The sequence below is a fragment of the Pelobates fuscus genome, chromosome 7 (genome assembly GCF_036172605.1).
Source record: "Pelobates fuscus isolate aPelFus1 chromosome 7, aPelFus1.pri, whole genome shotgun sequence".
Taxonomy (NCBI): Eukaryota; Metazoa; Chordata; class Amphibia; order Anura; family Pelobatidae; genus Pelobates; species Pelobates fuscus.
The window spans coordinates 165974886-166001070 of NC_086323.1; the positions used below are offsets into that span (position 1 = coordinate 165974886).

Sequence of the window (26185 nt, forward strand, 5' to 3'; positions counted from 1 at the left end):
ATAAACGTAAATTCAAAAAAAATCAACAATATTTCAACAATAAGTGGTACTAGTGGTTTTGGGATGCGTAGCCCATATTTCTTATATAGGAAGTGGTCGGAGTGACTGCAGGACAGATGGATGGGCTACAAAAACGTAATATATAAAAAAATCAATAGATATATAAATAGGTGGACTTTTTTGTTAAAATATACATTGCAAGATACTGTCACGTTCAACAAGAAGTACTATACAGAAAAGGTAGTAATACTTGAAACAGCATCCCAGCAGAAGTGTTAGTGTAGTACAAGTAAGAATTTACAAATTTGTAATACATTTGTTTGGAGATTTATTATAGTATTATGTAGTTAAGGAAACGCGCAATGATCTGAGTTAAGCATATGCATTAAATATAGTATTCATGTATATTTCATTTTATTGCTTAGCCTTCATCTACTTACTCCTGGACAACTCTGAAGCATGTTTACTAGCCGGGTAAAATAAATTACCTGTATTAATATGCATGCTCCAACTTGTACATGTTTAACAAAAATGCTGATAGTAGCACCTGCTTAGTCTTTCAACTTATTGTGAAGTTCCATCTGATGAGTGGGACCACAGATGGGGCTGATCTACTTATCTCTTAAGCTCATGCTGTATAGGAGTTTATGGGCTGAGGAAAAACAAAATAGAGAAGAACTGCATGCTCCTGATTGTTGGAGCCTCCTACTGGTCTGAAATGGGGACGATCATTTTTGAAAATGCAGAATAGAAAGACTGACTGACTGACAGACAGACAGATAGACAGACAGACAGATAGATACATAACAAAGTGCCTACTGCTGTAAGTATATATTACTTACTTCAGGATGAAAACCATGGCAAGCTTCTGGACGCCTTCGTATCTTCTGGGATTTTAAGCGTTCACATTTGAGAGATTCATTATGTGCAAAGAAGTTAAGGACAAATCATGCGAAAATGCAATTCACAAATTGTTGTACAAATTACTCAGTTGCTTTCTGGGTAAAACAACTAAACATGGTTCATACTCCCACAGTATTGGTTTCTTTACTAAATCAGATTGTGGAGAACTGGCAAATCACAAAATATAGGCCGAATTCTTTCAACTGCCTACATTTTCCTACTCGTGTAAAATCTGACTTTTTTTTTTTTGAATTAGTCATACCGAAATTAGTTGTCTGAAATACTTGTTCAATGAATACATGATTAGGTTTAAATCTGTGAGTGAGTTTATGCAGCTGTGTTGTAAATGCATGCAGGGTCAAAGATAATGTTAGAAGTGGTTAGGGTAAATGGGGGGTTTAAGCTTAGAGAGGGATTAATGTCAGAGTAAGGTTACATAATGAATGTATTTTTATTGTTCACTGAGTCCTATGATATATGGTGTATATCACTCAGTACTGTCCCTGCTCCTCCTGCAATGCATTTCCTGTGTGAGAGGCTGTCAGTGGGCAGATGGGAAGGGAGTCCTTTAACTTCCTGTCCAGCCTCACACACAGACATGGAGGAGCTGGGACAGCGCTGAGTTTTACACTCTCTATAACTGTTCCTGCAGCTCTGCCATCAAGCATAGGAGACATAGTGGTATACAGAGGACACTGGCAAAGTTCCTGGTACTTATCTCTCTCTACTAGCCCATGTAAGCTCCATATAGACACATTAGAAAGGCTTTAACCCCTTAAGGACACATGACATGTGTGACATGTCATGATTCCCTTTCATTCCAGACATTTGGTCATTAAGGGGTTAAAAGGGACACTATAGGCACCTAGACTACTTCCACTTATTGAAGTGGCCTGGGTGCCCTGTGCTTGTCCCCTTAATCCTGCAATGTAAAACATTGCAGTTTTAGAGGAACCGCACTGTTTACATTGCAGTAGTAAGATCTAAAAGACAGCCACTACAAGTGCTTCCTGGAGTTTGACCCCATGAAACAATGCTGGACGTCCTCACGCTCTGCATGAGGACCTTCAGCGTGAAGGAAAACCCAATAGGAAAGCATTGAGGAGAATATGGAGAAAGCCTAATGAAGTGCACATTAGGTCCCCCCAACGGCTTACATCAGAGGAGATGGAGTGTGACCCTCCCCCAATGGACATCAGTGCTGGAATATACAGGATTAGTAAACAGCTATATCACAGATATACAGGGTTAATAAAGAGCTTTATCACAGATATACAGGGTTAGTAAAGAGCTATATCACATATATACAGGGCTAGTAAAGAGCTATAGCACAGATATACAGGGTTAGTAAAGAGCTATATCACAGATATACAGGGCTAGTAAAGAGCTATAGCACAGATATACAGGGTTAGTAAAGAGCTATATCACAGATATACAGGGTTAGTAAAGAGCTATATCACAGATATACAGGGCTAGTAAAGAGCTATATCACAGATAAACAGGGTTAGTAAAGAGCTGAGCTATATCACAGATATACAGGGTTAGTAAAGAGCTATATCACAGACATACAGGGTTAGTAAAGAGTTAAGCTGTATCACAAATATACAAGTTTAGTGAGAAGCTGAGCTATATCACCAATATGTTGAGTTTTTACTACAGTTTTACACATTTACCAGGGCAAAGAGAAGCAGCACAAATTGTCCTCAAATTATCTTGAATTTATGCCTTAATCCTACTCTAGAAGGATGAGCAAAAGCAGGGTAATAACAGCCTACACAGACTGTTTTCTTCAGCACTTAACCTCTATTCACCTTGCTGATGACTAAATTGCCAGCTGAAATAGTGGTTTTGTGGTGTTGACACCTGTCGGACGAAATAAGGTCACTAACTGTAAGAAAATGAGCAGCTGTCAGACTTGCAGCTCCTGTATGACTTGTAATAACAAGAAAAGACACAGAATAATCTGTTTACCACTGTCTGATTCCCTTAAAACAGGGCAGGGAGCATCACTCTTTTTACAAGCATTTCCTCTTTTAAAAACACAATGACATTTGAGAAAAAACATAACCATATCTCTATAACATGTAGATTAAAATTTTATTACAGTGTCAAAAATGAGAACAAGATGGAGCATTAATTTTCAAAAAGCAAAAATGAAAGGATCCAGAGCAGGAGTCAAGGGCATACCATAACATTAAAGGACCACTATAGTGCCAGGAAAACATACTCATTTTCCTGGCACTATAGTTCCCTAAGGGTGCCCCCACCCCCAGGGTCCCACTCCTGCCTGGCTTGATGGAGAAGAAGGGGTTAAACACTTACCTTTCTCCAGCGCCGGGCTCCCTCAGTGCTGGAGACTCTCCTCCTCCTTTCCCCGTCATCGGCTGAATGCGCATGCGCAGCAAGAGCCGCTCGCGCATTCAGCCAGTCTCATAGGAAAGCATTCTCAATGCTTTCCTATGGACGCTGGCGTCTTCTCACTGTGAAAATCACAGTGAGACAGTGAGAAAATCACAGTGAGAAGCGCAGAAGCGCCTCTAGCGGCTGTCAATGAGACAGCCACTAGAGGTTGGATTAAGCCTAAAGTAAACATAGCACTTTCTCTGCATTGCTATGTTTACAGCAAAAAGGGTTAATCCTAGGTGGACCTGGCACCCAGACCACTTCATTAAGCTGAAGTGGTCTGGGTGCCTATAGTGGTCCTTTAACAGGGTTAATCACTATATACTGTATGTCAAATGGACAAAATCCTGTGAAAATGTCTGAATTACAACTGCATTGACAATTCTCATATTTACTGAAGCTAAATGTAGTCGGAATTCAGTCTAGCCCGAGAGCAGCAATTGTCTGCATACATTTGGTGTGTCTTCATATCCAAACCCTATACGTAGTAAGCAGCAATTTTAAACCCTCAGCGGTTTGAGGGTTAATTATGATGTTATAAAACAAATATATAAAAACCCTATGGAGGTAAATAATACACCCATATTACTGTAAGGAAGGCATTAAACCTGCCTTATAAAAGGTGGGGGCATGTCTGCTAAATATTTAAAGCCAGGTACTGGGAGGCCATTGCTATCCAGTCACCAGATAGGCCCTATCCCAGGGGGAGATGTAGTGTCCCCCAACCCCCACCCAAAAACTATGGATAGGGCTGTAATTAAGTAAATAATAGAAGGGTGGATATGCTATTGCCAACATCCTCTAATAATGGTGTGTCCAAACATCCCCTACAGCACCCATAGGGGATTAAGAGCCCCTAGCCACACCCCATAAAATAATTTATGCTACCTAGGCCCCCCCCCTTCTCCCCCCTCACCCTAATAATAGTGAAGGGGGGCAATACATCTAATACCTGTAAAAAAAATGATACTATCAGATGTCTTCTTTCTTCTAAATCTTCTTATATTCACCCCTTAAAATGGCCAAACAAAAGTCCATAATAACCAATGCAACTAGATTGGGCAAAAAGCCCACAAGAAAAACCACCTTAAAGTGCATATACATACATAAACAATAGTGAAAAACAAATGATCACACATACCAGTAGTTAAGAACAATGATATACTTCTCAATATACATAATGTTGGATATCCAAATACAGATGACAATGACAAAATCCGCATTTAATTAATAAAAAAAAAATTAAAACCCGATTGGAAAAAATAAACATTGGAAAAAATAAAAACTTTGCTACAATAAAAATGAATCCATATTCACTAATGGAGAGCTCTGCGCAGAATGAACTTTGATAACGCTGAAAGCCCTTATCTAGGCATTCCCGTGTTCCCTAAAAATGTGTGAAAAAGCATTGGATTGGCTAAAAATCTGCCATTTTGATGATGTCACAAAAAGGGGCGGAGACAGCACCGGCAGACCCGCGGGGTGCTGGAACTTTTGTAGCCGGGGGGGGGGGGGGGGGCTAAGGGAGGGCAAGCCACCTAAATGGTGGGTTAAACACTATAGGGTCAGAAATACATTTGTGTTTGTGTTCCTGATCCTATAGTGTTCATTTAATTGGAAACATACTCCAAGCAAACTTTTCTTTCCATTTGGCTATTTTGATCTAAAATGGAAAACGCACTTCGAATTCACCACAATTCACAGTTTTGCAAATAACTGTAGTTTAAAATAACAAAAAAAAACAAAAAACTCAATAATACATAACATGCACACATATACTATATGTGAAATAAGGAAATTATTGGTGAACAAAGACACTGTAAAAATGCCAAAATAGCTCTATTGCTCAACAAGGACACAGTCCAGCTACAATGGCCAAAAATAGTTGGTTTAATTGCAAAATATGTGCAGCTGTAACACATTCAAACAGATATACTAACAAATGCTTCCAAATCAGCACTTCTAGATCTCTGTCTAATATCATGGCGAGGGCCGATAGGAACTTGACTTCCCAACTGTCTTATTCACTCATTATGATAACTATATTTTTCAACAGAACACTGCAAAGTTAAATTAAAGAAGGTTCATATGTAAATGCACTCTTTGTTGAAATAGATAACAGAGCTTGCCCCCCAAATTCTTATCACATGCCATATTTTAGAGTAGTAATTCTTAACTGTATATTTTTTTTTATATTACAGTGTGGATTTAAGGACATTTGAATATATTCTATATATATAGTATAGCTATGCAACCTAGATTATTTTTTTTATTAGTCAGTAAATTAAATGAATACATTTCCAATTATATTTTGAGTGGATAAAATCAACCAGCAACCAATTAGAATGCAGCTTTGGTTTATTTGTTTGTTCCCATCAAAATAATGTTGGAGGGACATTTGATTAATTGAATTGATATGGAGAGCACACACATTCAACTTACTCCGAGGTAGACCTACGAAATCTGTGCGTTTGTTTGTGTATTTGTATGTCTGCTAGTTTGTGTATGTATGTGTGCTATAATGTGTCTGTGAATGTGTATGTTAGTTTGTGTTTATGCACTTGTGACTATGTCTCTATGTATGTCTATGTGCGTGACTATCTATGCGGAATTGTGTACTTCAATGCATGTGTGTTAGTGCACGTTTGCATACTGCTGTTTCATATTTAAAGTGTTAATCTATGGATTTGTGTTATTGTGTTTTTATGCATATGTGAGTTTGTCTCTATGTATGTGTACTAGTTTGTGTCTATATATTGTTGCTGTATGTCACAGGTCAAGCTGCATAAGAACCAATATTTTTCAATGATAAATTGCTGTTGGATAGTTATAAACCCCTTACATTTATAAAATAGAAGACCAGGGGACTGGGCATCCCATGGTTCTTTGAAATGTTGTCTAGGGGCTTGGGTAGCAAAACATATATTTTTCATTCTCTCACTGCAGCTTACATGGGATGGATGGAAGAGGTAGCGGCTATTTGGGGTATCAAGGAACCACTGTTTTCTTATTTTATTTTATTTTATTTTACTGTGTTGACTATTTCGTTATTTATTTATTTTTTTTTACAAAGGGACAATAATGGGTCACTTCTCTTCTGTTTACATAATTTTGTAGAAGCACAATACGATTGTTTTGGCTGTTAGTAAATTGAGAAAGGTATTTAGGGCATTATTGGGCAAAGTGCTAATTAAGATTCATGTATCTGAGCATTTAGAACTGTGTATCCAATGTAGCAGCTGTTTTGTCTTAATAGATACCCCCATGTATGTTGCATTTTTTCATTCCCATAATTTATTTATTTTTACAGCAAATTAGTGTTTTTATTTCAAGGTAAACAACTTTACTGGGTTGGGTAGAAAAACCTTCTTCATTTTCAGTGTTTTATGCACCCAACAGCGACATAAAACTCTAGCAGGAGTGAAGCCCAAAATGACAACACTGAGTTATGAAAATAATGCTTAGACCTGGATCTGTATCTGAAAGATTTGAAATACCCTGGAAGAAATCAGATGATAGAAAAAAATGAACCAGTAACACATGCTCAAGCCACGAATTCAATATGGAATAATTATATTTACTTAATTTGATAAAAGGAGGAAAGGAGCCTGCATCTGATCAACTGACGCACTGTAAATCTCCTCTGCTATAAGTCGCCAAGTAAAAATGTGTTTCTTTTTTTAAACGGTCATGTTTTCAATCTGAAAATACTTTGTGAAGTTTCTGCAGTTCTCCAAATAAAGGATATACCTAATTTCAATAGGTGCCATAGTAATTGGGGAAACAGAACTACAACTGCATACATTATCCACAACCACCATGAAGAGATTGCTGCTGGGAATTTGCTGGATCACGAACGACCTAGAAAAAAAACGAAAAAAAAAAACAATTGTGAAAAATGTCAAGTCGTAATAATAATGATATTTTTTTTTATATCATTTTTTATATTGAAGCAATTTAATTCCATGCTTTGGTTGACTTAACTATATATAGTATTTGTTGAAAAAATAACCGATCACAAAAAGATCTTTCAAACAAACATAGATTATAGCATTTCTGTTTTCATTGCAAAGTCTAGAAAAAAAACTAAAGTCTTTTATGTTTTTTTTGCAATTGGAATGTCTAGTATATATGTTTATAATGGCTGTTGGTCACATTTGGTAACCTATTGGATTTGCCCGTTAGGTGCTGGATTGATACACTGTTGCATCCAGGGCAGCATTGGAATCTCAGGACAGGATGGATGGTGTTTATGTCTGCTCTCTCAAAAATGGTGGTATGCCACCCACTTAATGGACAATTCACTCTTTTTTGAAAATGGCCCAGCAGGTGATGCCTACTTTCAGAGCATCAATTTTGTGCTTTTACCTGGTTCTACCCCTGTTTGCCCTGTAAAGAATAGAAAGAAGGAGATCTTGGGGTGAACCTATATGAACCTATGAAATCCCTGTGAATGTGCAGTCTTATTTGAATTTGTGGTTTATTATGCAAATGTGGATGAAGTAATGATAAAGGGCAAAGTATAGCATGAGATGAAAAGGATATCCAGGGGTTGGATGAGAAAATAGGGAAATTGACTTGTAAAGACATAAATTGGGCAAAACTTAAAATGTGGAGAAAACAACATGGGGAATAAATTACTGGGCAGATTCTAAAATAGATATGGGAGAGACAAATCAGAGAATGAAGAGAGAGAGAAACTGAATAAATACATTAGTGATTAGGACTAGGGAAAGAAGAGCCTACAAGTATATTGGCAATACAATTGGAAATTTGTACAATTGACTGTTTACCAACTGAGAGTTCTCAAATACTGATCTGCAAATAAATCCATACTAATAGTTTCCTGTTCCATACCTCTTTAGTAAGATTGTAACTAAATGGTATAAGCTAAATAAATATGCATTTGCCTTGGAAATTGAATTGTAATTGAAGTGCAAATTGGACCTCACACCTCATAGCATGCGTGCACAGTGTTTATTGATGAAGCTGGCTCAGCCTACTGCATTAGAAGGTTTTTATAAACTCTCTTAAGCCAGTGATTGTGTTATTACAGTCTATAAGAAAAGAGCTTAGGTCATCAGAACACAACTAATTACTATACTAGCTGAGAGAGCTTCTCCCACAGTTTTTAAATTGTTCTTGGTTGAGTCTACTTCAGTAGATCTTGAACATATGTAATTGGCAATCAAGTGTGACATCTATAGAAACAGGTAATTTTCGAAGGCTTAACTACTTTTCTAAGAGTCAAAATAACTAAAAATAGAAATTCTCCAATTCGGCAATTTTTCTTAATATGTTGGCCTAAACTTTGCAAATCCTTCGGTGATACTCCACAATTCCCAGGGATTTGTGAATGATCCCAAGGTGTTTATATATTGTAATACAAAAATAAAATTACATGTGTGTCTCGGATTATCCTCTTGTCTTTGTTCTTTATAGAAGGCGGCACCTCGCGCAATATTTTTAGGGTAAATACGAGAAACATTGTAACAAAGCACAAACTAACAAGAAACAAAGGAATGTTGATTGCTTTCAATCTGTTTGCACTAATGTAGCTGTTTCTAATCTGCAATGTATATAAAGTAACCGATATGAAATTCGAAAATATAAAATAAAAGGCAAAGAAAATCAGTTCCTGCGGGCCTTTCAATTTGAAGTTTGATAACTTTCACGTACTAATTTTTTGGCACCGAGACAGTTATGATCAAATGATGAACATTCACAGTCATTTTACGGACTGTATTGGCAGGCTCGAGGGGCACTTGGTAAGCAGATTTAAATAAAAAAACAAATGTACCTAGTGACATTGACACATCTAAGACATGCTAGTCCATGCATACCTCACAGAAAGACCTGGACTTTAACCCCTTAAGACCGCAGCCAAATGTACAAGTTGTGGTCAAAACAAAACGTAAACAAAACCTGGAATTTGCACTATATGTCTGTCCAACGTAATTCACCTCTTTCATATTAAATGCACCCACACTTATTATATGTCATTTTATTCAGGGGAAACAGGGCTTTCGTTTAACATCAAATATTTAGGTATGGAACATAATTTAATATGAAAAAAATATAAAAAAATGGGAGAAAATAAGAATGTTTTTAATTGTTTTAGTTCTACGTGACATTTTAACTGTGAATGTCAAAATACTGTTTGCTTTTACTGCAGTAATATACACATCTTTGTATTCAGCGATGTCTCACGTGTAAAACAGTACCCCCTATGTACAGGTTTTATGGTGATTTGGGAAGTTACAGGGTCAAATATAGCGTGTTACATATTTCAGTTTTTTCACATTGAAATTCGCCAGATTGGTTACGTTGCCTTTGAGACCATATGGTAGCCCAGGAATAAGAATTACCCCCATGATGGCATACCATTTGCAAAAGTAGACAACCCAAGGTATTGCAAATGGAGTATGCCCAGTCTTTTTTTAGCAGCCACTTGGTCACAAACACTGGCCAAAGTTAGTGTTACTATTTAGTGTTAGTGTTAAATTTGAACGCAAATTTCGACCAGTGTTTGTGACTAAGTGGATACTAAAAAAAACACGGACATACGCTATTTGCAATACCCTGGGTTGTCTACTATTGCATATATATGTGTGTGTGTGTATATATATATATGTATATAATTTTTTTTATTATTTTTATTTATATATATATAGTAATATATACGTATATACTTATGTATATAAATATATATTATTTTGTTCTACATGTATTTTGATATCAATATATATATTAATTTTAAAATACAGTTAGAAAGAAATTATGCATGTATATATATTTTTTATCGATTTATTTTTTATTATTTTTGTAATTTTATTTTTTAACGTATTTATATATTTATTTATTTTTATTATATATATATATATAATGAAAATTATATATATATTTAATCAATATTATTGTACGTGTATTTTGATATTTATATATATATAATAATGTATATATGAATATTAAAATACACGTAGACAGTGTATGTATATTTATGTGTATGTGTGTATATATACTTAGATCATATATATAATCTATATATATATGATCTATTAGTATATATTATTTATTTTTATATATTATTTTTATATATTAAGTATATATTATTTATTTTTACACTGATTTAATAGGTTTTATTTTATTTTCAGGCAGCAGGGGGAGTACCGGTCATTACAGGCACTCCCCCTGCTGGCATTGACATGGACGGCTATGTCCAGGTAAGTCCCCATACCGCGATCGCCGGCGTGGGATCGTGGGCGACCGGGTAAGTACAAAAGATCCTGCGGCGTTTAGAGCCACCAAAATAGGGACGGCATAGAACGCCCTGCGGTCTTAAGGGGTTAAATGTTAGCATTCCTTATTTTCACTATGTCTCCTACATTTCACTACATAAACAATGTATATATATTTATTCTGCATCCTTTTCCTGTGTTAGGGGGGCAATCATATTAAAATATACCCTTTAAAAGGATATGTAAAATGTGTTTGGTTGGTTAACCTCTTCAGGATGGAGTCAATAGTGCACGTTCTGATCAAAACAAAACGTAAACAAAAACTGGAATTTGCGCTATATGTCTGTTCAACCGTAATTCACCGCTGTCACATTAAGTGCACCCACACTTATTATATATAATTTTGTTCAGGAGAAACAGGGCCTTAATCTATCATTAACTATTTATATATGGAACATAATTTATTATGAATAAAATTTTAAAAAAATTTGAGAAAATAAGATATTTTTTTTACATTTGTATTTCCGTCTGACATTTTAGCTGTGAATGTCATAATACTGTTATGACATAATACTGCAAAAAAAAAGCACATATTTGTAATCAGCGATGTCTCACGAGTACAACAGTACCCCCTATTAACAGATTTTATGGTGTTTTGAAAAGTTACCGGGTCAAATATAGAACGTTCCATTTTCAAATTGAAATTTGACAGATTAGTAATGTTACCTTTGAGACGGTGTGGTAGCCCAGGAATGAGAATTACCCACATAATGGCATACCATTTGAAAAGGTAGACAACCCAAGGTATTGAAAGTGGGGTATGTTTAGTCTTTTTTAGTAGCTACTTAGTCACAAACTAATGAAATGCAAGCCTTATATGTGACTCTCTAACTTTCCAAAACACCATAAAACCTGTACATGGGGGGTACTGTTATTCTCTAAACACAAATATGAGTGTTTTAAAACAGTAAAACATATAACAATAATATAGTCCATAAAAGTGCTGTTCGTTTGTAAAAAATGCAAAAAACTCCACTTTTACTTAAAATATCATCGTTGTAATACAATTTACCAGTTTGAAACACTAATATTTGAGTTCAGCGAAGTCTCCCGAGTAAAACAGTACCCCCTATGTACAGGTTTTATGGTGTCTTGGAGAGTTACAGGGTCAAATATAGTGCTTGCGAATTAAATTATCTGCACTTTCTCCCTGTGTTGTCAGGCATGTCAATCAAATTTTAATTAATCAAATCACATAATTATGTTAAAAGATTACTTAAATATACATGTAGTATTTTAATATATATGCATTTATAGGTATTTAAATTCTACGTGTATACTAATGTATTCTTTTATGTAATTATATGTATTTATCTATATATATATATATATCTATATATCTATATATATATATATAGATATATAGATATATATATATAATGTCATTCTAGGTGTATTTTGTTACATATATATATATATATATATATATATATATATATATATATATATATATATATAAAACAAAATACAGTTAGAATGAAATTACATATGAATATATAATTTATATAAAATTTTGTTTCAATATTTTTGTTATTTATTGTATTATTTTATTATTGTAATATAGGAAACATGGGGGATATGGGGGATAATATATATATTACGTCATTCTAAGTGTATTTTAATACTAATATATATACTTATATTAACATTAAAATACACTTTGTATGACGTTACATATATATATATTATTATATATATATATATTATATATATATAAATACATTTCTATTTTAATTTTACACATGTCTAATATATTTGTTTTACAGCTCCCACCAACTGTCTAAAATGTCAGACAGTCCCCCTGCTGGCAGATTCACAGCCAGCTATAGGGGGCCATGTGATCGCTCTTTGAGAGCGTTCACATGGTCCCCGGGGGCTTATTTTGCCGTGGGAGGGCTGCCTGGGCTGTCAGACAGTCCTCCCAAAGAGGATCACAGTGGAGGTAAGTATCCCAGGCTCTGGGGGCTGCAGCCGTTACGCGTTCTATGCCGCCGCAACGGCTTTAAAGCCCATTTAAATGGGGACGGCATAGAACCCTGTAACGACGTTAAGGGGTTAATCTGACAAATATACTATGAAAAGCAATTACTGCATAGCAAAAATAGCAAACTTAGTAATGTCCAGTAGCCAGGGCTCATAATTTCCACTCTCCACTAACAATTGGCTAGTGAAACAGTGAAAATTTAGCCCTGGCAAGTAGAAATTTACCCTTTGAGGTAAACTTGCAATGGCTAGTAACTTTTAAGGCCTGGCTATTAGCATTGGACTGCAAATTTTAAGCCCTGATAAAGCATTGCCGGGAGTTTGAACTTTGCAGAACCAGCTGCTCATCTTCAACACTGGCTTGCATGCACTTGTGAGTTTAGATTTAAGTAAATATAATAAAATAAATAACTGGAAGAGACAGTTCTTCCTTAAAAGTTCAGTGATAAAAAATACCAAGAGGACTTGACATCACTCAACAGGCCTTTAAATTTCATGGCACTTTAGGAATTTTGTTTGCAATGTGATTACTTTCTGTCTGTTCAATAAGCTACTGTCTTCTCATTTTCCTGATTATGGCCTTGATTTAATAAGCTTTCCAAATGATTCAATACTGATAGAATTTTTTTCCCGACAGAAGTTACCATTAAAGTCTATGGGAAATTTTGTAGATAAATCCTTTTATTTATTTTTTTAAATTTTAACAGTATTAAATCATTTAGAAATCTTATTAGATTGAGCGCTATGTCCCTTACATTTTTTTTTAGCCTGTTCAGTAGAATTATCATTATGTATTTTATTTGATTCCTAATCTTTCTTCAATATGTTTGAAATTCAGGGGTTGGAATGCACAAACAAGAATATGCATTACCTAATGGTGCTTCTGAAACAACTTTTATTTATATAAATTACACAACAAAGGTATAGCCCACATATGAAATATACTATTTCAGATCATTAAACACTACTTAAAACCATGTATGCGATTTGAATCTCTGTTTTCCATTTTGAATTCAATCTCTTCTAGAGAGATCCGAGCCTATTTAATTATTCGTTTTCCTGACTTCACTCATGATTGCTTTTCTAAGCTTTGCTGACCCTGTCCAGTTGCCACTGCCCAATCTTGGTGTGTTGGCTTTTATCCAAGTGCCAGCATCTGTTGTATTCTATAGACTTGACCTTCCTTCGACAGAGGACCTGACTCTGTCAACACACCAAACCCAGCATAGAGGTTCCAGAAAAACGACCCTCTTCTTATGATTCTATAAGAGAGAGCATGACATCTGGTCATAGGCTAGCTGTCTATGCCATTACTGTCAGTACTGCAAATCTAAAATGTATAAAACCAGGGCTGTCACACATACAGTATTGTGCTGTAATACTTTCTTTGTTTGGTTCTCTTGTATTCCAGGTTGTATGTTTAGACTCTGCTAATATAATTAATTCATATCAAGATTAGAAACAATACTGCATTGTAATAAATATTCTCCAACCGATTTTCAATGGGTATCACACTTGCCAACAAAGCACTTGCTTATTTATAGTTTGATTACTGAACAAACAAACAAAAAAAAAAACAAAAAAATAAGAAATCTATTTTTTTTTATTTTATTTTTAATGAATATGGAGTAGTTGGGTAAAAATAAATACAGTCTTGTTTAGATTGTGATAATGTTGATTTTATCTCTAAAAGTCAACACTTTTTAGGGAAAGCAGTTATTTTATTCCAAAGTCAAGAAAAAATTAAAAAGAAAAAAGAAATAGTATGGCAAAGTTCACATTGCTTTGCACGCATTCTTTTGGTGAGACATAATTATTGGAAATTCTAATCTCCGCAGTGTTGCCAAATGGAAAGATTAAGTATTTTTAAATATGTTTAAAAATAAATGAATATTCAAAATGATGGTCACAAATGCCTCTCATAAGTTAGCCCAACATCTATGTGTGTTTTATACATATACGGCACAATGAGATCTCTAGTCTAGAAATATTTCAATCTAAAATATTAGGCGGTGTAGCGGAGTTGACATCATAGTACTGTAGCATATGTGGTTAAGTGGTTTACTTGTGTGGGTGAGAAGAGGCCATTTTAAGGGAAAAAAATTAATTGATATAAAAAAAAAAAAAATATGCTAGCATAAATAAAATAAATTGAAAACATATATATTTTGGTGCAGTAAGTCAGATATCAAATAAGCCAGGCACAATTCTAGAAATATTTACTAACCGTATACATATAAATATATTTTCAAAACTATAAAAAGTAATAATTTAATGTGTTTTGAGTTTCTAATATTTAATGTATCACATTGTAAAATCTATCTATGCACATTTGTTTTATTTTTTTAAATTAATTTAGTAATTTTTTTATTACTGTTTCTAATGATAAATGAGTTGAACAAAGCAATATTACTACATGTTCCAAAGACAACAAATATGTGACCTTCAGTACCATATCTGTTTTACTTTTGGCTTTTGATAAACACAGACTCTTCTGCCAAACAATGTGGTGTTTTTCTAGTGTAGGCACATGTCCACTAGGGTCTAGCTGAGACCAACAAATTCATATTACATTAACCTAAGCCTGGATTTGCCTTAACCCCAAGTCTCCTGAGATGAAACCAGACTCTACTTCTAAGCTTGGATCATCCCACAATGTTAGAAGGTTTATAATTATACTTTGTTATTTTAATGTCTGTGTTCAACTCAATCGTACATTATTTTTTATTATTTTCTCGGTACTTTATCTTTTTGCCAGGACACGCTATGGCAGAAACAATGAGAACACAACCCTTTTTATGATTTTTTTCCACAAGCGCTAACAAGTTTTACCGCTGGCCTCACTTTTTTTTTAATTCTAATATTAGCTAATCTGAGAATGGAACTGGCAAACTAAATTGCATATATTCCAACGTCAGTAGAATCTGCAAAAAATAACCAGAATTGTCTAGGTGCAGATATTTATTTTAAATAAATGCACTGCAAACTATTGTACACTAGAGTTTAACGTTTAAAACATATAAACTTTTGCTACAAAATAAAAATAGAGAGAGGGGCAAAACAACAAAAGGATGCAAATTGGTAGAAATGGAAGTCATACTTCAGATATCTGTGACCAAAGGACATGTGAGCTAACAAAATATATACAACTAATAAATGGATGTTTGTACAATTTGGCAACTACAATTCTCATCAAACAAAATTAAAAAAGTAATTTTGGAGGCAACGTTAAGTCTCTGTAAAGCTGATCTATATCATAATTGGAAAAGTCACAAGGGCATTTAGAAAAGTCATGTTGGATTTAAATTTTAGAAGACTGGGGAAGAGTTTGACGAATTGTATTAATCTAAAATGAAAAAATTACCACCAAATTCAAACTTTCACCTGGTGTCAAAAGAACTCACTACAGCTGCATAATATTTTTATTTTAATAACCTTAACTTTTGTCAGGAGTGTGAGAACTTTCTACATAAAATTAATGGAAAGATTCTGAATAAACCACACCGTTAGCTCAAATCCCACTACTAACACCAACCAAGCATGCAATGTCAGGAAGTTGTATTCAAGTCTTAGAAAATGAAGAACTGGTGAAGTTGGCTCTTTTTTATGCTTTTTGCATGACCACTTATTAATATCCTGTCTCGTCTATTTTATATTTCTCACAAAGCTTGTAAAAAATGTATTTGAAACAACTGAATTAGGGAAACCAGAGGCTTGGAATGACATAATGTGAAAAATCATACCATAGGATAGAGCAAACTTCCTTTCTTCAGATACAGAACTTGTGTATTAATTTATTTATTGTGTTTGTGTTAGAAGACTGGGCAGGAGTTTGAGGAGCATAATAAAACACAAAAATATTAATTAGATTGGAAAAAAATGATTCACATTTATCGGGTGCATCATTCCACACACCCTTGTTGCCATTGTTGATCAAAAAGAAAGCAAAATTAAACAAACAAAAAAACCTTTCATATATAATGCAGTGCCATAAAAACAGTAAATAAAATACAATATGTATATATACAATTTCCTATTATAAAACAAAGACACATGGTTGACTGAACAAGTATTGCAACCAGGTTTATCCCTAATGTTAATTAATATAACCCAATATATTCTGCTTTGTTGTACAAACAAATCAAATTAATGTTATAAAATGCCTTTTGGGTTCATAGGACAATCTCTGAAGTCAATGAATTCAAAATATATTCAACAGATGAATACATCAATATCTGGAAGGAAGATGCAAATGAATTACTATAGTAATAGAAGGTACTACAGGATTTTAAGTTATAGATATAAATAGCCTGATTCACAATAGGGCTGAGTAAAATAGGAAATGTGAATTGAAAATGTGAATTGAAAACCAAGAGAAGATTACAATATTCAGAGTTAGAAATGATCAGTGATCTATTTAACATTTAGTTTTGATACTTTTTTGGATGAAAAAGCATAATGGATAAACAGATGGATTTGAGAGAGATGGTGGCTATTCCTGAACTAATTGCTTTGTGTGCGTCAGTCGTTATATTATATAATTGATAGTTTACTCATAGATACTAAATTAGAACTTTGGCAAAATATTAATTTTAGTAAGATAAAATTGAAAGAGGCAAGTTAGTGACCCAAGACAGTGAAAGACACAATTGTAAAATTGAAACTATGGTACAGAGATAGGAATGGAAACAACATTTAAAGGGACACCATAGTCACCAAGACAACGTTTGCTTAATGAAGCAGCTTTTGTGGACAGATCATGCCATTGCAGTCTCACTGCTCAATTCTCTGACATTTAGGAGTTACATCACTTTTGTTATACAGCCCTCGTCACACCTCCCTGCATGTAACTTACACAGCCTTCCTAAACACTTCCTGTAAAAATACATCTAATGTTTACACTTCCTTTATCACAAATTCTGTTTAATTTAGAATTTCTTATCCCCTGCTCTTTTAATAGCTTGCTAGACCCTGCTAGAGACGCCTGTATGTAATAAAAGTTCAATTCACAGAGCAGGATATTAAACATGTTAAATTTAGCTACATGTGTCGGTGTGCATCTGTTTATCTTTTACTAAACTTTTACAACAGTATATAAAAACACACAACACTACACAAACATTCACCCCTACATTCACACCCACACACATACTCCACACAAACAACTGCTCAGTGCTTAATACAACCATGCAAGGATGGGCAAATGGTATATCCCCAGCTGGCAGCATTGTGGGAGTTGTATGACAGATGGAAATCTACCTTTTGGCCATCCTTGAGATAGAGGGTCCTAAAAAATTCTTGCACAAGGGCCCTGTCTTCTTTAGTTCTACCACTGCCCAGGCATCAACAATAATTCATAAATAGTCAATAATAATATTTATGTTGTACGCTTTAGGTTTGCAATCAAGCTTTGTATGTAAAAGATTAATACATAAGGGACACTTTAAGCACTATAACCACTATAGCCTATTATACTGGCTACATTCCGAAGGATGCATAGACAGGTATAGATATTTGGCAACTATGAACTGACACAGGGGATCTGTGTCATTTTAGCTGTGCATAACGAGTTAACAGCTATGGTACAGTGATATCCAACAAAAATATTTTGAATGCATAGTGTGAAAAGTGAAACCTTCTCATTCTTACATAACATCCCAGGTAGAAGATGTGGACTTTGGGTCTCAGGAAGAACACTGAAACTATAAATCCACTATGAGCTATAGTTTTTTATGGTCCTCAATATCCCTTTAAATTATAATTAAACCACTAAAGGGTTTCAATGTATTTCAATGTGCAAAACAACAATTTTTCTTTACTGTCATTTACAGATATGTGGCTCGTATTTACCCTCAGCTGATGATTAGTAAGAAATGAAACTGGAGAAACTTAAAGCAGAACTGTCACATTTGAGATTAAACTGTTTTTAAATAAGGGAAATACAGATATATATTAACTTGTTAATTCTAAAAGGTTCTGTTTTTTTAGAAATGTTTAGATTACAGTGGCTGACTCCTCCTGAAAAGGCAAAAATAAGGCATTTAATGCAAAATGCATTTCATTTCAATGATATGTTTTCCAGGCAAACCCGAGGAACTGATGTCTTGAAATGAGTCGTAAATAAAGTCAGTTTTGTCTCATCTCCTCTAGCTCGCAAAACATGAAAGAAAAAGGGGATCATGGGCAAACATGGGAAAAGTAGACAGATTTGCATAAATAGTAGGAAACATAAATTTGTTAAATGCACCAATTACCCAGCTGTCATTTCATTTTATATATAATCGTGCATGCTAAACTGAAAACAGATCAAATACAAATAGTATAGTTAGCTAGGGATAGGTGTGTCTAGAGTTAGATAGGGTTTCAAATAGTGTTAAAGTTTTAGCTGTTCAGTATGTTGACACAGATAATGTCACCACCAAATAGCGTCTTGGTTAGCAAGGGAAAACCTGTATTGCTGTACTTAATTAATGCAGTATAATCTGCATCTGTGATATCTTAAGTAGTGGAATAAACAAGACAAGAAAAACTCAGCATTAAAGGGTTACTCCAACCACACTGCACACTGCCTACAGATGTAACTGCTTTTCCATATAAGCTCTTGTGTTTCCTCCCACCAACACAAAAGGAAGCCATCCATCCTCTCAATCCCATCAGTTATTTTTGTTAATCCCCGCCCGACTTCCTGGTCCCCTCTCTGTATTCCTCCCTCGCTCCCTTTTGGATCCCCTTGCAGACTCTGTGCACACACATGCGCACTGAGCCCTTTGAATTAGTTGGCCCGGTTCCCGTGACATCAGATGGGGGTATGCTAGCAGTGCTTTGCCCAGGGCTGGACTGAGGTAAGTAAAACTGCTTTTAACATGGTCTTTGAGTGTTTATTTAAGGGAGGCATATAGAATAATGCCAATAGGGCATTATTCTATATCTTTCCAATAAAGGCTGAATACATCATTTACAATTCTATATGTATGGGGTAAAAAAAAAATAAAAAAATCCATAAATTTGCCAGACATTGGTGATGAAAAAGCAAAGTGAAAAGACTCAGAATCTCCAATATTATAGTCCGCAAGTTGTTTTCATTTGCAAATGGCAGCCATAATAGGGGTAAAGTGCAGTTGGGGCTACTATTTTGTCTCAAAAGCAAAATGGGACTAATCAACAGGTGAATTGAAAACTGAATTTGTCTACAATTTGACCCTCTCACTTGTCAAAAAGTCGGTGGTGATCTACATGGGGGTATATTAGCTGGTTAGAGAAAACTAGCAGAAACTCAGCAGTGAGGCGCACAGGGTCTGTGAAATTCACCCTGTAGATGAAACACGGGTGAGAAATAGACACACAAGTAAACATAATTGGCAGATCTGCATTACTTAATGATAAAATAGAATTAAAATTGAATGTAAAGTACCAAAATACTTTAAGTTAAATATATTGGGGACTATGTTATGTTTTTACAAATATGTTTATACTTTGTATATACTTTTGTGCACTGGTTTTTGAATATTTGACTAGAATTAAGTTGATTTAAAATCCTGATTCACTCCTTGCAATACTTGACTTCTAACTGCCAAAAATTAATTGAAATACTAACAACATAAGGCATTTAACAATCAAGATTAACAAGTGAATCTAAGTTCCGTTATTTTTCATATTTGCACTAATTGTAATTAAATTATTGCAAGCAATTCTGAAAAATGTAGATTTTTTTAGTAGTTTTTTTTTTCTTTTTCCATTGTTAATATTTTATTCCAGTTATATGTAATTTTTTTTCATACAAATAGGATATCAGAAAACAATTTGTCAAAGTGTAGTTAAAGAGAAACAGTTAAATAAAGGTAGAACACACAAATAGCAAAAGTGGCATAAAGGTCTTGGTCACAAACATTTGACATCTTGGAAACATGTACCTATGCAACATGTACCTTTGTTGCATGTGCCCACCACCCAGTCCCTCTGTTATTTCCCTTAATTACTAATAGGAAACAGATTTGCTTCTGACAGCTTTGGCAGCAGTTTCCTGAATTAAATTGCAAGTGCAAGAACAGATATTTCTTAATAACCTACTGGGCAATTGTATGTAGGATCTGTTCTCCTCACTAAGTGATTGTGATAAATGTGCCAGGATTGGACAAAATATGTTCTATTTCTTGGTCTGGGCAGATAATGTAAAAATTTTATATATTTTTAATTTTTCAGTCATTTTTACATATTTCTAATCTAAGTTATGCATTTAAAATTAGCAGCCAACTCTGCTTGTAGAGTTTCATTAAGTGACAAATTCCTCACAAAAAAAATATTTAGCAAAAATAGAAAGATTTTGTCTCAAATCACAATACCAACCAATGATTTAGATGACCTAAATTTATGATGCTGGATCATTTTGATGCTTTTAGTACAGACACTTATTAATTAATCTTGTCTGTATACTGTAAAATATATATTTTAGATAGACCTATAGAAGCGTGTATCTGAGGATGAAATAATATTAAAACTCACACCATCAGACAGAACATATTCTCTTCTCTTGGCTACAAAAGGTGTGGATGAATTGATTTATCCAGCTACAAAAAAGTCATAAGAAGGTTCTCAAGCACACTTTCTGTAAGAGGCTTTGCTGTCAAACTAAGATCAAATGGGGCCAGATGCAAACCAAAGACGTATTTAGAATACTGGTGGTCCTGGCAGTATATACAACACATACAGTATGATATTAACATGGATACTTAGAGTAGATATGATCCAGGCTTTCTGTACCACTTGGACGGGAATTCCTCTCTGATACACATTTTCATTCAACAGATTTTGCTGTGTTTTAGATTTGTTAGAATTTCGGAGTACAATATCTTAGGCAGAAGTGCTTTGATCATCAGAAAGCATTGTATTAATATGTTATCTATTCTAAACAGAAGACTGCATTTCTGCAGCCTTGAATCGCAAAGGATTATTGTACTTTAACAAAGAAAAAATACAATCATAAATGGTCATACCATTGTATGATCATAAATTAAGAATTGATGTGTGCAAAATTCAAAATTTTACTTCTCCGAAATTCTGAATGGAACCATTCATTTAGATTTTGTTTTCACTTTCTAACTTAAGCAGGTATAGGCAAGTTTTATATTGTCTAATAAAAAAAAAGACAAACGGCATCTTTTTAAAACCACTACCTTAACCGCTTCCCTCTCAATAATGTGTATACACACATTCATATTTTGTATTGTATTGCAAAGCAATGCACAATGCAAAATGTTATTTAGGCCATGAAGCCCCAAATGAGTTCTTCTGTCAGGGCTCTGTTGTGTCCCTTCATATAAACTGCAGGAAAATATTCTTTGTTACATTCTGACTTAGCTTACTCTCTATGCTTCATATGAGAACTAATAAAAACTTGTTGATATTTAAACTTTTATAAATGTTATACTAGCCTTAAGACTTACTTCTCCATTTAAAAGCACACTCCACCATGTCCCATAATCACTACAGAGTGCTATAGTAGTTATGGTGCCTGGAGTGCACTGCCCCATGCAATTTTCTTAATAGACAGCTTGGAGTTCCTGCACCACCAGTGGACTCAATGTAAGTTGCCGAAATTGTTACAAATGGTTTGACTACTGACAATGGGGGGGAGAGGGGCACTAGGCATTCTTGACAATATAGCATACTGTAGTGGTTATAGAGCATGGAGTGTTCCTTTAACATGCAATGTCTGGTTAGCAAATACTTTCATGGCTATAACTGTTAAAATAATAGTGGCGTTGTAACAATTTGTTATAAGCTATAAGAAATAACTGTACATTCGTGGTTTGAGTTGGATTCTGTCATACAGCATTTCTCAGGCATATATAGAATTCCTTAAAATGCAATCTCTGCCAGGTTTAGGATTAACAGGAATACATTCATTATACAGATGTATTTAGTCATCTGTATCCTAAAGCCTGTCTTGAGAAAAAAAAATAAGTTAATAACACTTCAGAAGAATGGTGACTTTCTTTTTTGATGCATTTCAAAAACATGGTAAGTGACACTGTCAAAGAGCAAACGTGTCTCCTCTAATACAGTCAAGTTTTTCACCAACATTGGCAATTAGGGCTGTGGAAGAACTGGACTTTTGCCCAAGAAGCAAATATGGCACATTCTGTCAGCTTCATATATTCACAAATGTAAGCTGAGTGTGATATGAAAATCTGCTTCAGGTTTAAAATTCAATCTACAAAGACTTCATATTATTGGGAATGTCGGAGAGAACATACAAGGTAGCGCTGGAGGCTACAAAGACCTCTGTGTTAGATCTGTAAAACCTGGATACTAATATAAAATTAAAATGAACTGTGTTTCTCACTGGGAAATTATTAAATTGTTAGAAAAATGCTTAAAATTTAGGTTTTATGTATGCTGAGTATTTAAAGAGGAACTGTAACTTCCTACATTTTAGAATACCGTAATAGCATATAAGCTATGCTAAAATCACTTTAACACACACTTATCATATATAATTTTGTTCAGGAGAAACAGGGCTTTCATGTCACATCAAATATTTGTATATTAAACATAATTTAGTTCTGCATGGCATTTTGTGAATATCACAATACGGTTAGCTGTTACTGCAATAAAGTTCACATATTTGTATTCAGCGATGTCTCGCAGGTAAAACAGTACTCCTAATGTACCGGTTTTATGGTGTTTGGAAAGTTACAGGGTCAAATATAGCACATTACATTTTTCAGTTTATACACATTGAAATTTGCCAGACCGATTATGTTGCCTTTGAGACCAAATGATAACCCAGGAAAGAAAATGACCCCCATGATGGCATACCATTTGCAAAAGTAAACAACCCAAAGTATTACAAATGGGGTATGTACAGTCTTTTCTAGTAGCCACTTAGTCACAAACACAGGCAAAAGTTAGTGTTTATATTTGTTTGTGTGTGCAAAATGCAAAAAACTAAATTGAACGCTAATTTTGACCAGTGTTTGCGCCCCCATCACACGGTAAGCTCCGCATATTTATTTATTTTTTGTTTATAATCAAGACCGGCCCATGTGTGTGTAGGGAAGTCTAAGAGTGTTGAATGTGTATGCTTTTTTTTCTCCCCCTCCTGCGTACCTTCCATTATGGTCTAGTGTAGTGTGAGCTTGATCCAAGGTAGTCCAAAGGAGGCTGAGCTGTATCCCTAGTGGTCCTGTGGTCAACAATGCCTGCACTAATATCATGTACAGTCCAATTTAAGTATGCCGATGTTGTTCAAATGCTCAGTTAATGATTCAAAGCACCACCTGTGGCACTCTGAGTCATCAGGGATGGTGCAAACATTTTTGGGCACATAGGCGAAGATGCATCCCCACCACCCCCTCCCCCTAAAAAATAACATCTTCACCTGTGTGCCTCTTAAGCTCCCTTTTGTGTTTCTTATCCCCTCTTTTAAATGTCTTACTCCCTTTAGTGTATCTTATCTCCTGTTTTTCCCCATTGTGTGTCTTTCACCTCCCTTGTGTATCTCTTACAAACCCCCTTGTGTGTCTCTTATCTCCCCTTTTGCATGACTCTTACATCCTCCCACATTTTGTGTGTCTTACTCCTCCAAGCCCCTTTGTGTGACTCCTTCTCTCCCAGTCCCTTTGTATCTTTTACTCTTCCCATCTCCTTTGTGTGTGTCTCTGTCAACCTCAGCCCATCTGTCTCCACCCCAGCCTCTCTGTGTGTCTCTTTTTCCCCTTCTTGTATGCTGTGTGTTTTTCTCACATCCAGCCTCTCTCCCCTCCCCCTCCCTTAGTGGTCCCCTCCCCTACCTGTCCCCTAGTCTTCCTCCCCCCTCCTTTCCCTGTCCCTTTGTGTTTTTCTCCCCTCCCCTCCCTGTCCCTTGGTGTACCCCTCACCCTTTAGTGGTCCTTTCCCCTTCCTGGTGTGCCTCCTACCTCTCTTGTAGCCTGGCCGAGCGTAGAGGATCCCGGTACAGGAGCTTCAGTTTCCTGTACCCGGCCAGACTGTCAGGAAGTGCTCTCTCGGTGAGCACTTCCTGTCAGTCCGGCAGGGTACAGGAAACAAAAGCTGCTGTACTGCGGACTGCTCCGCTCAACCATGCTACACACTGACACACTGGTATATACACACTGACAGTCACACACACTCAATGACAAACACACAGATGTCACTGACAGACACAGACTCACTGATTTGACACACACACATTCCTCAACAGACACACACACACACACACCCTCAATGACAAACACACATACATCACTAGTTAAAACATAAAGTGCGCTGTGTCTTTAAATAGCTATGCCTTCACAAAATTGTGCAAAATGCAACACTCACAAAAGTGCTTAAGTGCAAAATGTGCAAAACAATAAATGTTGTGACTTGTGCATAGGTTCTTATTATACAACCAATTGTGGTAAATAAAGGGTTAATTTTGTGAAATAATTTATTAATAATTATTTCACAAAATTAACCCTTTATTTACCACAATTGGTTGTATAATAAGAACCTATGCACAAGTCACAACATTTATTGTTTTGCACATTTTGCACTTAAGCACTTTTGTGAGTGTTGCATTTTGCACAATTTTGTGAAGGCATAGCTATTTAAAGACACAGCGCACTTAATGTTTTAACTATTTGTATTCTAGTGTTTTTGAGCTTTTACACTTATAAGGTGCTGCTATTATTTGTTTAAATATCTTATAGTCACTTAAAAATTACTGCGCCATTTTTTAGCTTGTTTTTTTGTGTACACATACATCACTGACAGACACACATATGCACTCATTCATTGACATACACACAAATGCCCACTGACAGACACACAAACACTGACAGACTAATTGATAGACAAACACTGATAGTCACACACAGGCTCAATGACAAACAGACTCTCACTGATTTGACAGACACTCACAAACACACACACACACACACACACACACAATGACAGACACACGCATACACTCACAGACACTTATGCATTAACTCACAAATACACACACACACACTCACACACACACACACATACACACATACACTCACTAATTATTAATATTATTATAATGAAAAAATTTCCACCCAGCCTCCCTCCTGGAGAGCTGGTGTGAGTCTGTCGTTGGGGGTCCAGTGGGGCTGCTGTGAGGCATGCACCTGTATTGGCATCTGAGGCCGCGAGAGAGCTCTGATCTACCTGCTCTGCTCCCTCACACCTCGTGGCCTGTCTTCTGATGCCGGGAGCCTGAAGGACATCATATTCCGGCTCCGCGACATCAGCAAACGGCGCATGAAGGAACAGAGCAAGTAGGTCAGAGCTCCCTCACTCCCTGGGATGTCAATACAGCCACATGCTGGGGGGTCCAAAATGTGGCCTGGTTTGAGGGAGCGCTTTCCTCCTGCCAGTCACTGGAGTCTCGCACCCCCTGAGCCAGTGCGCCCTATGGCGGCCGCCGGTGCGCCCTAAGGCATGTGCCGCCTTATGGATGCGCTGGCCCTGGGAGGGGCTACAAAGATGCTCTTAAAGTGGTCTGTATCTGATACTGATACAGAAAAATGATCCCTCAACAACGTGAGAAGGTGTATGGCCGTATCTGAGCCTGGGCCATGGCCGCC

At 35.6% G+C, this 26185-nt stretch overlaps 1 protein-coding gene across 1 annotated transcript in view; it reads right to left on the minus strand.

Moving 5' to 3' along the window:
• Nucleotides 1-26185, minus strand: part of CACNA2D3 (calcium voltage-gated channel auxiliary subunit alpha2delta 3) — an 868261-nt gene that overhangs the window by 453 nt on the left and 841623 nt on the right. The window contains exons 36-37 of the mRNA XM_063428162.1: nucleotides 7052-7167; nucleotides 843-922 (exon numbers count right to left, since the gene is read on the minus strand). Of these exons, the coding sequence (XP_063284232.1) occupies nucleotides 843-922; nucleotides 7052-7167 (196 nt within the window). The remainder of the gene's footprint in view (nucleotides 1-842; nucleotides 923-7051; nucleotides 7168-26185) is intronic.